Source organism: Corapipo altera, unplaced genomic scaffold (assembly GCF_003945725.1).
Source record: "Corapipo altera isolate COAL_440 unplaced genomic scaffold, ASM394572v1 57, whole genome shotgun sequence".
Lineage (NCBI taxonomy): Eukaryota > Metazoa > Chordata > Aves > Passeriformes > Pipridae > Corapipo > Corapipo altera.
The window spans coordinates 3530629-3544563 of NW_020884905.1; the positions used below are offsets into that span (position 1 = coordinate 3530629).

General features: G+C 39.3%; 1 protein-coding gene and 1 long non-coding RNA gene across 6 annotated transcripts in view; one reads left to right on the forward strand and one right to left on the reverse strand.

Annotated features, from left to right (window-relative positions):
• The window catches only part of LOC113951026, a 30258-nt gene that overhangs the window by 12084 nt on the left and 4239 nt on the right, over positions 1–13935 (forward strand). Inside the window, exons 2-3 of the long non-coding RNA XR_003528992.1 lie at positions 2587–2761; positions 7827–7877. This is a non-coding gene — a long non-coding RNA (uncharacterized LOC113951026). The remainder of the gene's footprint in view (positions 1–2586; positions 2762–7826; positions 7878–13935) is intronic.
• The window catches only part of RPAP2 (RNA polymerase II associated protein 2), a 32517-nt gene continuing 30105 nt past the window's right edge, over positions 11524–13935 (reverse strand). For all 5 annotated transcript variants that reach the window (XM_027651519.1, XM_027651520.1, XM_027651521.1 and 2 more), the window contains 2 exons: positions 12209–12358; positions 11524–11639 (listed from right to left, as the gene is read on the reverse strand). In XM_027651519.1, the coding sequence (XP_027507320.1) occupies positions 12220–12358 (139 nt within the window). In that variant the 3' untranslated portion in view covers positions 11524–11639; positions 12209–12219. The remainder of the gene's footprint in view (positions 11640–12208; positions 12359–13935) is intronic.

Here is a 13935-nt window from a genome sequence, read left to right on the forward strand (position 1 = left end):
TGGTTCTTCTGTTTATAATTAGTACTGTACTTAAAGAAACATCTGTACAGGAATACATGCAACAAAACATTGATACACAGATGCAGATGCTAAAAAGATAATTACACTTTTGTGCTGAGCATTTAGCTGCCTAGACTGACTTCACACCCTGTATCCATCATTGCTTTCAGAGGCAGATTCTTATCCCAGGAGCTTGCTTTCTTTTCTCCCAGGTGGTTCTATTGCATCTGGTTGTATTAAAACACATTTTGTGACTATGCAATTCAGATCACCTGTAACACTGACCTACTCTCCTTATTACCCTATGGCTCCACATCCTTTAATGTTCTCTGTCCATTCTACTGTCACAGATTTTTAGCATCACAGCTTCTTCCCTGCACCCCTTTCTCCTCCTGTGAGCTCATCTGCTGCTCCCTTCTGTGTCAAACCTTTGTTCTCATTCTTCTTCTCTTCCCTAAACCTCTGCTGTGTTTTCTCTCCTTCTAAGCTCATGCTGCTTAAGTTTCCACACGGTACCTGGTGCTGGCACTTCCTTACCCCCCTCTCTGAACAAGTGCTAGTCATGGGTTCTAAACTGGCAAGGTCAACAAAAGCTGCCACATACTGTATGTACCTTGACTGTTGTGCTGATGCAATTCACTGAATAAAAAGTGCCTCTACATGGATGGCATGGATTTAAAAAAAAAATTACCTCCAACAACCACCCCAAACCAACCCATCTAGAACTATGAACTAATACTTACAATCTTTGCTCTGAGTCAGCCAAGATTTGCAATCATACTAGTTTGTAACAACAGCTCCCACCCATGCCCAATCCCCAAGCATTTTTTTCTTCCTTAATCATCCCAAATTAACCCAGAACTATTGGGTTGTTGTAGTAGTAGTTAACCACTTGGCTTAGGCTTCCTTGGACTGTCTCTCATACCCTCTTTCATCTTTTACCTGAAGTTCATTGCTGCTTTCAAACATACTCTGGTTTTGCAAGACTCTTATAAAGTATTATTAATTGCTCTAGTCCATCCTGCTTTCTTTCTGATATAGCCTAGAATAGTCCATTTTAGCAGACTGGCTACATTATCTTCTCCCTGAGGGCAGTTTAAAGCCCCTGGCCTAACCCCATGAGTTTATGTTGGTGGCCCTAATGAGCAGCACTGAGCTAGAGGATATCAAAACTTCCATCCCCACAGTGCTCCTGTCTTGTGCTCTCCAAACATTTCCCATGTAGCTCTGTCCCAACCATCAGCTGCCCTTACATCTGTAGCCTCATCTTGTCTTCTTCAATGGGCAGGGCGGTTATAAATAGACAAGGAGATAGATGAAGTGGCTCAGATTCCTCAAAGAGGTCAGCATTCACACTTGAGGCCAGAGCCAACAGTCTGCTTTTAGTCTCTTTATTTTACAGTGCTTGGCCTCAACATACTTAACCACATTCAAAACTGAGTCTAAAGGTTGCAGTGAGTATATCTACAGATATGACCCAAATCGGGTCGTGATTACTTATGAAAATCTCACTGAGTTCAACTGTAACGTTTCTGCTTGTAGTGGAGCCAAGTTTACAGTATCAGCAACATCATGCCAAAGCAACTGATACAGAAAAATATGCTCAATGCATTTTTATTTTTCTTCCTGCTCTGGGTAGGGTTAGGCAAAAGAGTAAGGGAGGCATTACAGCATGTATTGCCAAAACCCAAGCAAATATATTTTGAATTTCAAATGCATGTTCCACCAGAAAGGGATGTTCCAGGTGGGATGCCTGCTATCAGTTTTGGTAAAAGCCACGTTAGTGCCCTGGCAACGAGTGTGGGTACCAGAACCTCAGTTTATTTCTGGCTCTGCATCTGATGTAGTCCATGTGCCCAGATGAGTCATTCCACTCCTCTTTCACTTTCTTTTTCTGTGAGAAGGGCTTTAGTATCTTTGGAAAATGCTTTGAAATTGATGATCAAATGCCTAATTGATAATCATCTTAAAGGTGTCCTCAACAGGTAAAGAGCTCACCTCAATAAATGTAAATATGCCATAAGAAGACTATTAGCTCAGTCAAAAAATTAGCAAATAAAAATAAGCATGATCCTCTGAAACCACTGATTAGTTTGATCCATTTTCAGTGGTGAATTTGTAATCCTGGTCAAAGTTCTGAAACTAAACAATTTCTTACAACAGTTAGTTAAAAGTAGGAATGGATATTTTTTTTTCAGCAATAAAATCTTCCCTGAGGTTGCATTATGAAAGGTAATGGCTTTGATAGGTAACAGTCTATAGAGATACAGGGGCTACTATTATATAGCAGGAAATTCCAAACAAAGCTGTTATGGCTCCTCCTCACATTCCTTTTAAAAATAAATACTGTACTTCTACTAAGGAAAAATACATTTGAGTATTTACATAGTGTAATCTACAACAAACAATTTGGGAAGACAAGTGAAAATGTAAATTTTTGCAAATAAAAAACTCATGGTGTAAAGTGTGTTAAAATGGCTGGACTCCAGTTGCTCATATAATGAAATTTAGCCCATTGTAAAATGAAAAGTGACTTGAAACTTAATTTTCTTATTTTTTTCTTTTTCCCCCTTTCTGTGTGTTTAGAAATGCTGAAGTGATACACACTGACAATTTGGACATTTTTCAAGTTGAGAAATTAATCAAAACCAACATTTCCCTGCAAAGGTTTCATTTTCAACCAAGCAGGCCTCTTCTGATTAAAGAAGTTGCATAAAAATTCTTATTCATCTCTGCGCAGGAGCACTGCTGTAGCTGTTGGGTGAGTCATATCTGTTTTAGAGACAACCTTCATAGTAACCTAAAGATGCTGTTTTAAGAATCCTTATATGAGTACTTTTGCCTGCACAATCCACTTGGCCCCGGGGCAGTGCCATCCCAGCTGTAGAGAGGTCGCCTGTGTTTGTGGGCACCAAACCAAGGACACGTGTGAGCCACTTTTGAGGAGCAAGGGCAGAGATGGCCCGTTTGCCATCCTGTGCTGAAAAAATGAGCCCTGCAGCAGGTTCCCTGCAGCAGCTCCCTATGTGGACAGGAGGGTGGGAGACTCAAGGCCCTCACTGGGCAGTGCTGACCCTTCCTGTGGTGCAGGGAGCCAGCAGGAGGGGTGGGAAGCCCAGGGGTCAGCTGCTGTGGAAGCTGACTGTTGGGTGGGATCTTTATAATGGCATACAGGGAGCAGGTAGGAAGATGAGTGCTAGCTGTTGGAGTTAGGGAAGGGGTAGAGTGGAAAGGAATAGCCAGGCACAGGGACGGGAAGAACAAGAAGGATTTGGAAGATGGGATAGAAACAGAGTAGAGATGAAATGGTGGGGTGAGTGTCTATAACTCTGGCTGTACACTCAGTTGTGAATTTTTAGTAGAAGTTTTTTAGGAGCCCTAGGTATAGAAAACACTTTATGGAGTAATATCTGTGAAATACTGAATTCAATATTTTTGAAAGCCTGCAGCTCCTGGAAATTGTACTTTGCTACTTCTTAGACTGTAAGAGCGGATACTCTCTGGCTAACCTGCAGGGAACTTCCTTCCTCCCTTTGTAAAGGAAATAAGGATGTGAAGATATGTATCTATGCTGTTGTGTCCCTCCCCACCCCCCTCCCACCCCCTGCTTCTTTGCACTGGTGACTTTATCAGCTTTGCTTCAGGCATCATCTCTTATATTCAACGCCATCAGATAGAAATGAACTAGGAAAAAGAGAAATCCAACTTTTGACTCAAACTCTTGATATATAAATGATGTAACCCAGAATTCAGCATTACTCCTACACAGATCTTTACAGAAGATCGTCAGTCAAGTACCAAAACTGAAGGTCAATGTTTCGCCTTTGAATCATCAGATTAAAAAAAAGTTTTTCAGTGAAGCCTAAACAACAGCACAATCTTACAGTTACATATTGACAGAGAGCCTTCAAGGCAGCTAGATACACATTTGTAGCTATGCTTTTTATATTTTAACTGGAGTTTTTTAATGCTGTGACAAATTTTGAACCATAGAGAGAAGGAGATAGCATGAAGTGTGAACTGTGCTTGACAGTTTAATTAGGAAACCAGCTAGCTGGTCTTGAGTATTTTTTCAGCATGATAATGACCCCTCCTACTGCCTTTACATGTCATTCTTTGCAGGATACTATCATAAGGCCTTTCAGGTAAGTTATAGGATTATTGCCAAGCCAAATCATACATATTTGGCACCTTAGCACTACAGCATTGTAATCTTTTCCCACATCAGCACTTGCAGTGGGAGGAGGGATGGCTGGCGGAGAGGCACTACGGCTGAAAGAGCTGTGGGTCCTGCTATAGCCTGGCTGCAGAGACCTGACAAATCTCTTCACTCTGCCCAAAGAACCTTCTGTCACCAGGGACTCGCTAGAGCGGAGAGGTGGCTGCTCAGGCAGAGGGAGCTCTGCTCAGTCCTGTCCAGCTCTCGGCTGCTCTCAGCCAGCACTACACGGGGCTCCGGTGTACAGCGGCTCCGTGGCGCACAAACTGCACGTTCCCGGGGAAGCGGCCTCACTTACCCTGCTGTGTAACTCAGCCAGCGCAGCAACGGCCCTGCTGCTTCTCGGCAAAAAGGAGACCCATCTTGGTCCCATAGCAAGGCTCCAGTTCAGCTCAAAGAGATAAAACTCATCTTAACAAGGAAATAAAAAGTTGTTCAAAATAATCTCTTCCTTCTGAGAGCAGCCTCTGATTATACAGTAAGTGAGCATAAAAATGGCATTTGCATTCTTAGGAAACAATGCTGGTGCACAGTTTGAAATGTTTCAGATTCAATCTTTGGAAACAATTTGTGTGATTTATTTTGTTTTCCTTCAAGCGGGATTCTGTTTTTCTTCAGGGCTGCTTGGGGTGTGTGGTTTGACACTCAACTTGTCAGTTTAGCGTTGTGAGATTGTGAGTTTTTTGAAGAGGGCACATCTGTGGTTATAGAAGAATAACAAGAAGCATCAGATGTTCAGTGAACAAAAGACCAGAGCTTGGGAGGATCTTAGAAATGACTAGTTAGCAGAGATCACATGTTTTTGACCCAGAGCTGTAGAGGGCTAATGTAAAATCACTTATTTTCGAAAACTCTCTGGAAAAATTATCTTAATAAGGAAACACCTTAACTACATTTCTAGTTGTGAAATTTTATAACAAGCCAAAGATCTTAAGCAGCAAAAATACCTACTTTGCTTTTTTTTTTTTTTAATTTAGTGACAGCCACAGTTCAGAAAAAGAAGAATGTATTCAAAAAAGCTTTTAAGTCAATCAGAGTTTCTAAGCAGTAAAACTACTGCCCTTTTGAGAACAGAGGGAAGTGTTGGGACAGCAGCTTCATCCCCCACATTATTCCTTAAGACCACTTGGGAATAGTTAAGGCTGATGGACATATAACCAATCTTCGTGCAAGAAGTAGTCAGACTGCAGAGGGGTGTAGGCTTAGGCAGGTTTCTGTGTAAAAGTGAACTGGATCTAAAACTTGCCCAAAAATTAACAGCCAGTGGGGTTTGCAACAGTGTATGCCTTTGTTAAAGTGCAATTACTATTCTAGCTTAACCACCTGCATTGTTATCAAAAGACTGTAATATTTTCAAACATTTTTTAATCTTGCTCTCGTATACTGACATGAAATCACCCTCCCTCTTCTGTCTATGCAGATAAAGATACTATACCAATTTAATATTGGTCTCAGTAAAGTATTTCTCATGTATCACATGCTTTGAGACCATGTCTTCAATTTGAAACATCCAGGAGTTTGCACTTCTTGCATAAGAAGTGCAAAAAAGCTAGTAGTCACCTTCAGGAATTCTGTGCTAAAGTGACATTTTAACATTTCAACTGCCAAAGTAACGCACCTTTAACTTGAACTACAGCCAGCCTTGCTGAATCAGTACTAGCCACAGATTTGTAACCATTTATTCTATTTATTACATTAACAAATCAGAAGTGTCTGCAAAAGGTTTTCCCCTGACTGTGGATAGCACTTGCAATACTGAGATGTTTACGGAAAATCCTGCTCAGTGGCAAATCCTGATTAGGAAACGTTATCATTTTTTTGCATAATAGGTGAGATAGACGTGCCTAACATATGGTTGCTATAAAATACCTTAGATGAGTCAGATCTTAGCTGACAGCTGTAAGCAGGGTTGTTCTGGCTTCTTAGATAATACTACCAATTATGATCCTTTTTGTTACTTAACTACTGTACTGTTAAATTATATTAACCTGATTTGTAGACACTCCTGTTTGAGTAGAACAAAAAAGCAAGATTTATGATGTAAATCCTGATCTAAATGTTTGCTGCTTATTAAAGCAGAATCCAAAGTCCTTCAAACTCTCTGTAGTGATGACTAATTCTAACAAAATTGTAGGACTCCCAGGAAGCCTCTGCTGTCCCACTAAGTGTTCAGTGCAGTTACATACACCATGAAATTTAAGAGGCTCAAAATTGCCAGAGATGGCATTGATCTGGCCTGCAGTGGTGCAGGATGTAGCAGTCAGTAGCCCCACTGGCTCTGCGCTCTGATCTTTGCAAGCAGCTCCCACAGGTAATCAGAGCATACAAAAACGTACCGAAGATTTTGCCTTTAAAGTACAGGCTACCAAATCATCCTGGGGCCTTCCAAGGTGGGATTCTGCAGTGGCAAGAGGAGACTGCCTTGGGATCACCTGCGTGTCAGCTCTAGCCTGTTCTTGGAGAGGGCTTCCTTAGAGCTCTTGTCTTGGGGTAACTGCAGGACAGCACAGTAAAGCCAACAAACAGGAGGACATCTGCAGTGTACAGGGGCCACACTCACTGCACTGTTCTGATTGATTAGCCTTCCTAAGTCTAGGACTTTAGTCTACACATTCAGTTCTGGTAGCAAACTCAGTATATTTTTTTTAGAACTCCAGCTTGCACCTTGCTCTACTCTACAGCTGCAAGCAACTAAGGGGGAATGACTAACATTTAATCACACATGTCCTTACATTGCCTCAGTGGCTGATCTGCTTTCACTTGCTTTTTTAAACCAGAGTGTTCAAATGAGAGCTGCCTGAAGATATGGGTTTCCAGCTCCTCCCTGCCCCCCCCTCACCAAATCCCGTTTAGCACCACAAATGCCACAGTTTATGTTTCGCAGCATCTTTCAAGCGTCTCCCAAAGCATTCCACACTCTGTGCAGAGAAGTGGTTCTAAGATGAATAGTCACAAAAAGAAAGCTCTCAAGAGGAAAAGTCTTCAGCAATATTACTTTCTGCCTTTGCTAATGGAAGGCACACCCACTTCCTCTGACTCTAATCAGAGCCCGACTGGCTGTCAGGTGGTAGAGATATGCAGTTGAGAAACAAGAGGTCTTTATAGGTAGATGCCTAGCCCTGCCTTGTATACCATCTGCTGCTAATGGAAACTTAGGACTTGCCAAAAAGAGAAGCTGATTCTGTGCTTTCAATATTTAATGCTCACTGGAAATGACAGTTCAGCATTACCTGCTGCCCCAGTCAGATCAATCTAAACCCCACCCACAGCACTGTGTGTTCGTACGCAATTGCAAAAATAAACAGTAAGTATGGAAAGCTTAGAGGCAAATTGTAGAACGTGAGTGTAACCTCCTGCATGTAATTTCAACATATGGGCATTATTTTTTCCCCTAAACACTGCCACTCAATTTAATTCTTTCGGTTTTAACTCTTACAGGTTAAAAAAATTCTGTTAGAAATAATAGCCATCAAAGTGAACAGTAGGATCAGATTGCTTAGAAACTTAGGGTCTAAGTTTCATAAACTATTACAAATTATTCCAGGGAGAACCAGTCTACTATGGTCGACATTCTGAGTTGACTTTTCTGCTTTCTTTGCCCCACTAGGGACTAAGGGACAGAGGTATTACCACCAGCCACTTCATACCCTGCACTAAGGTAAGATTTGTAGACCCTAAATTTAAGAGCATTGGTTCTCTCTGAAGTAAATTAAGACAGGCAGGTACCTAAGGTTGGATGCCTAAATTTAGAAGGTGTGAATACTGCTTTCCCCTTCTCTCTTCCTTTTTCTTTTCTCTGATGTGTTAGTCCTTTTTTTCTCCAGCAGTTAAAAGGTCAGTTCAGACTTCATGTCCAGCTGAGCTGTTCATTCCCTCTTGCATTTTGTAGAGTCCAGGTTCTCTCAAATTAGGGGAAGAAGGATATTACATGGAACATCAAGATTCACAGAATCGTTATTTCTCCCTAAAACCACAACAGATGTCTCACTTTTAAGCTACTCACTGAGACTGAAGAGTGAAAATACAGGTGACTCTTCTATGTGTAGTGTGGACAAAGCCTTTGAGGCCCCAGATGTATCTCATACATGTACCATGCTCCTTGTCGCATCACTCTTTAAAAGACAGGGTAGATCTAACTTTCCAGTCCTGGGTTTAGACAGCAGCACAGCCCTGTCAGTTATGCTGCCCTAGATTTACTAAGGCACATTTTTGTTTTGATAGTCTTCAATGAAATAAATCAAGCTCTCTTCTGGTTTTAATGTAGAATGTTGTATTACCAGATATAAGCATAACATTTGCCAACTTTAGACAGATGCAGCATAATCTCTGATAATTTACAGGTTACCTTACGACTTTCCTACTTTCCTGAAATGGTGGCTATCAAATGGACCACTCTGAATCCTCTGCTCTCCAAAACCCAATAAAAATCAGCAAGCGTGGTCAATGGGCACAAAGAACCAAAACAGCAGCAGTGAGGGGTTCTGCACTAGGAAGTTCAGTATTACAGAGTGCAGTGCTTACACTGAGAGTATTTACAGGCCTGTGAACTGAACTTTGGTGTGAAAATAGACACAAATGCCTTTTTGCCAGCCTCTTTGGCCAGCATAAAGACTGCTTTGAATAACACTGAAAAAATTTGACTTTCTCTGTATATGTGGTTGTTCTCTTCCTGAGATTACTTCATTGCTACAGAAAACTTGGTAAGAAATCCATACCTGTGCTAGGCAGGGTATGTGTCACACATTCCTCTTTGATGCGGAGAAGCTGCAACAGCATGAAGCAGGCTCTGCTTCAAGCTTTGAACTAAACTGTTCTTCTGTTCTTTACTTAATCCATTATATACATCAGGAAAAAAAAAATCACTGCAGAAGTCTGGTTTTCCCCTATTAAAGAAACATCACACTATATTTGCCCTGCTTATGCCCCATCTACCCTAAGGCCCAGATCCATAATGTCCCTACACAAGTCGGTCTCAGCAGCTCACAAGTCAGTCACAAAAATTTAGCGTGTATGAGATAAGGCTGAAACCACCACTGACCTGAGTGTCATCTGCCCTCATCCGCTCAGCTCACAGAGAAGGAAAGACAGAAAGCACAGCAACAAGGCCACAAGGCAACAATCTGCCTGCAAACAGAAGCAGAATGAGAAGTGGGGGAACGACACCAAAACCAACTGAGTTAAGAAAGAGTGACATCTCTTAAAGGACAGATAGTTGTGACAGAAATTAGCTTTAAGCTCAAAAATGGTGTCTGGATTTGAACATTTCTATGCAGTTAAGCTGTTACAAAACATGCTCATAAGAAAATTACATAAATTAATTTCTGGTACTTCAGTTGTCATCTTTACATACCAGTTAAGACTGACAGTATGAAAGATCCTTTTCAGATGAGTCTACAGCCTTTCTCCCTAGTAATGGGTATATATGCATACTGTCTCCATTTATTTATATGTGTGTTACTCATGTCTAAGGGAGATAAAATCATTAAAGGTAAGTGAAGAATATTTCTTCAGGGCATTTCCAGCATTCTACTGAAGTTTTTTTTTCTGGCCTCATGGAAGGATAAAGGTTATTCTGTTTTCTTAGGGCAAGGAAAAGAATGGGGGAGCTTACCACACAGGAGCTGAAGGAGAGAGACAAAAATTCTGAAAGCTTACTTTTTTGAGCTGCTGAGAAAGACAGTAAAAGCAGCTACACTGAACCCTGATAAAGAGGTCTTTGAGCCCACAACCTATTCATTCTTATTACAAGATCATACATTTCCTACACAGTAGGTGCTGGAGACCAAGCCTAAAAATAACTAAAAAAAAATCACACCACTAAACTGACAGGAAGTGTAAAAACTTTCCAAGTGTGAGCCATCGAACGTAATAAAACACAGTCATATTCCTGATATAAGTATATTTGTAATGCCTTCTAGGTACACTCAGTATAACAAAACTGCTGTGAGGTAATCTTTGTGCCCCAAGGTAAATGTGCATGGAACAGGACAATGGCTTGCTCATCCACAGTGAAGTACTAGCTAAAAATAGAAATGTATTTAACTTCTAAAATCAGAAGCAAATAGATATAAAATCAAGGTTTAAGTTCTGCTCAGAGTATCATACCTATTACTCAGTCTTCTACAGAAGTTTATCTTTTGGTGAGGTTTTGACCCTTCTTTCCGTATGTATCAAGTAAACTTTTTCCATCACGGCCCAAAAACGATGTACCTTCTATCCAGTAACTCTTACGAATTTTATAGTCAGACATGCTCTGATTGCAATGGGCAATTTTTTCCTGTTGCATACTTAGAAAAATGTGTAGCTGTAACTCTGCATTAAAGGTTATCCACATTCTAAATTGTTGCTTTTACAATGTATACTGAACATAACTTCCCATTACAAGGTAAGTTAGGAAAAGTCAAGCATCTCCTAAATAAAGTCTACTGCACAATGAAGCTTCCAGGAAAAAGCTGTATGGCCTTCTTTGCGTTTATTCTGAATGTATGAAGGAACAACACATCAATAAATTAATTAAGTGGAGAGTTCCCTTATGATGTCCAATTACAGAAACAAAACAAAGGAATAAACTTTGTTTTTTCAAATGGAGTCGCTGTGTAGCAGCCCTGGTAAGTGTTGCTTCAGCCTTAATTAGTGCTGGCATTTGCTGCAGACTAAGCACTGTCAGTTACAATTTTCAAGTCTCTCAAAGGACATGTCCTATGAACTGAGAACGATGCAGTAAACCATATTATGGAATCATTAAGAATCACCAGTGGATTAGTTTTAAACTGCAATTTATAATCAGTTACTGCCAGAAGCAAGCCCAAAGACACTCAGTCTAAACAACACGACTCTTTGAAACTAAATGACTACTGAAAGCCAAAAATTTTTAGTTATTAAAATATATTTTAAAGTCCAAATTATTAACAGAATCTGTTTAAAAATAACTTTTACATAAGTTTGTCAGAAGCAGCAAGAGAAACAGGCTATAACTCAGACATCTTTGTGTACTGTCACAGTCATTCTTAAAGTTACTACTCCATGCATTGGGGCAACCGGAAAAATGTCAGCAGCACTGTTCTTAACACTCCAGGCTAATATTCTTTCCCCCTCCTTTCCCTAATTCCTGGGGACAAACTGAAAGTTTCCAAACTAAGAAAAAAACAAATCCAAATTCCTTTCTACTGCTTTTAAACACACAGTTTTCAATGGTAACTTGTCTTCGTGCATACCTTGAACAACTGCTGTTATAGGCAGCTTTTCCACAAGACTTCAAAATTCTTACCCATAGCAAGGAAATGAAAAAGCAGAAGTGCAAGTAGTACAATTCATACTAAACTATATTTTTCATTTTAAAAAAGTTCAAACAATTGAAGGTATTCTTTTATTCTCTGTGCAACTATTTCAGGTGGTAGGAGATGTTAAGATGATCATTATTCTGTGGGGAACAAAGGATTGAGATCAGTAATGTTAATACACTAATTAATACCATAACTCTGTTTTCATTGAATCAATTGAATATGATCAAAATAAATAAGGTATTTGCTCTAAATTTTTTGGCCTACCCAGAATGCAATGTTGTCTCAACATTAAGAAAAAAATACATATCTCTCGACTCCATTTTATGTCACAAAGACTGAACAAAACAATTTAATTGTAATAATTAAAAAAACCCTGCTGAGCCTTGGCTGTTGTAGCCACACAGAATTTACTTTTTTTTAATAAATTATGGTAGTAAAAATTCCTCTCAAAATTGCAGTAAACCACTACATATTATCAAAAGATTAATGTGATAAGTAAGCAGCTGGCATTTACTGTAAGTGACAAAATGATGACACTCATTTCCATACCATATATATTTCTTTACTTTAAAATGTGCTTCACACATTTTCTACTCTGGCTGATACAATCTATAGTTACTGTGCATACTTACAAAATGCTGAAAATAAAAACCAGTGTTAACTGCCTTGGTTTTATGACACACAAAGTAGCTTAAAACTGACTGACCATTCAAGTCGTCAGTCCATTCTAAATATTCTTGTTAAACTTTCCAAATCTTCATTTTTGAAATGCAGTTCTTCCAGCAACGTGGTCAGGAACTGTGTGTACACTGGGCTCGTCTGAGTATTCTTGAAAAGTGGAGTAGTTTGTGACAATCTGGAAAAAAACCAAACATATTTCATACAGAAAAGCAATTTTTCAGTGTCTGACGTAAAAAAGCAAGCAAAGCTTGTGTGTTCAAACAATGGTATTGAAGAAAGGCAGTGTATACTGTCACACTTGATTAATTACAAAATATAATGGACTGTATGTGTTATATAAAATGTGATCCACACCAAAATATGATTTTTTATTAAGATGTAGTGGAAAAAAAAAAACCTAATTAGAAAAAAATGAGTGAATAGTTTGTATGCCTCTAACTGGTGTATACTGCTGTTATTTAATGTAGATAAATAAAATTCAGAATGAACAAAGTGCAAAACATTATACAATTATACATAAAAAAGGAAAGATCTCGGTCATTATTTTCTTCTTTACCAAAAAATCTCCTAAACAATCATACAGTAAAAGCTATATACCTCTTTGCATGAGTAAAATATAAAAGAACCATAAAATTCTGTTTAAAATAACCAAGAATAATATTTATAGTCACACACTGTCAAAGTTCATAAAGACTTTCAAGAAGGTCACTTCCTCAGCCAATTTTCCCCTGCTCTGTGTGCCATAAACCACAACTTAAGAGTAGCAAACCCATTTTGCTTTGTGCCAAGATTTCTCCAAACACAGAGAGGCCTCCCATAGAGGCATTTTGGATTATTACTTATTTTACTTGATGCACATGGGCACAAGACATCAATTAAATTCTCAAACCAAGGAACAATTTGAGTGAGTAATGAGAGCAATCTGATTTCTTAGTTTTGACACTCTGTACCTTAAAGCAGTTTAATTGAGAGGTCGGGCAGTTAGAACAGAGCTGGTAGAACAGAGCCCTCCTCACAGGTTGGAGGTTGGTTTTTGCATTATGACGCTTTGTCAGTGGGGGAGCAGAGGAAGTGCTGATAGAGGATCAGAGTAACCATTTCAGAGTGTTAGTTTGGAGACAAGGATAGTGAGAGAAACACCCAGAGATGCATTACTGGTAGTCTTCAATTCACCCTTCTTAGAATTAAGTAGACTGTATATGAAAAAAGACTGGTGGCAGAAACAGTCATGACTTCCTGAGTGCTGGTGCCAGGCAGCTGCAGCATTGTCAACCACTCTCTTGGCAATGATGTAGATTTACATGCATTTTTATCTGAATTTTCTTACTCCTGCCATGGGTTTAAGAAGATGTTAACAAGGACATTATTTTTCAAAAAGAGGAGAAAACTTGTGCAGCTTTAAGTAATACTCTAAAACTAAAATCTTTATACAGTGAAGCTCACACAATTTTTTTTGTACTGCAGTTTGTAGTATTACATAGTTTCATGAATTACAAACATATCCTAATGTTAAACCCTGTTTAAGACACTCTGTTTAAGGAATAGCTACTATAGCTCACACCAAGAAAGAAAGAAAAATTGTTAGGAAAATTACCAGGCATTAAATATTGAGAAAGGGAAGTTAAAAAAAGAAGACATTTTAGCTGTGGATCAATTTTTTTCCTTACCTGAGCTTTGTTTAAAAACTAATTAAATCACTAATTATCTGATAAGCAGGAGACTAAATCAACAAGTAACTTCAGAGAGGCATGT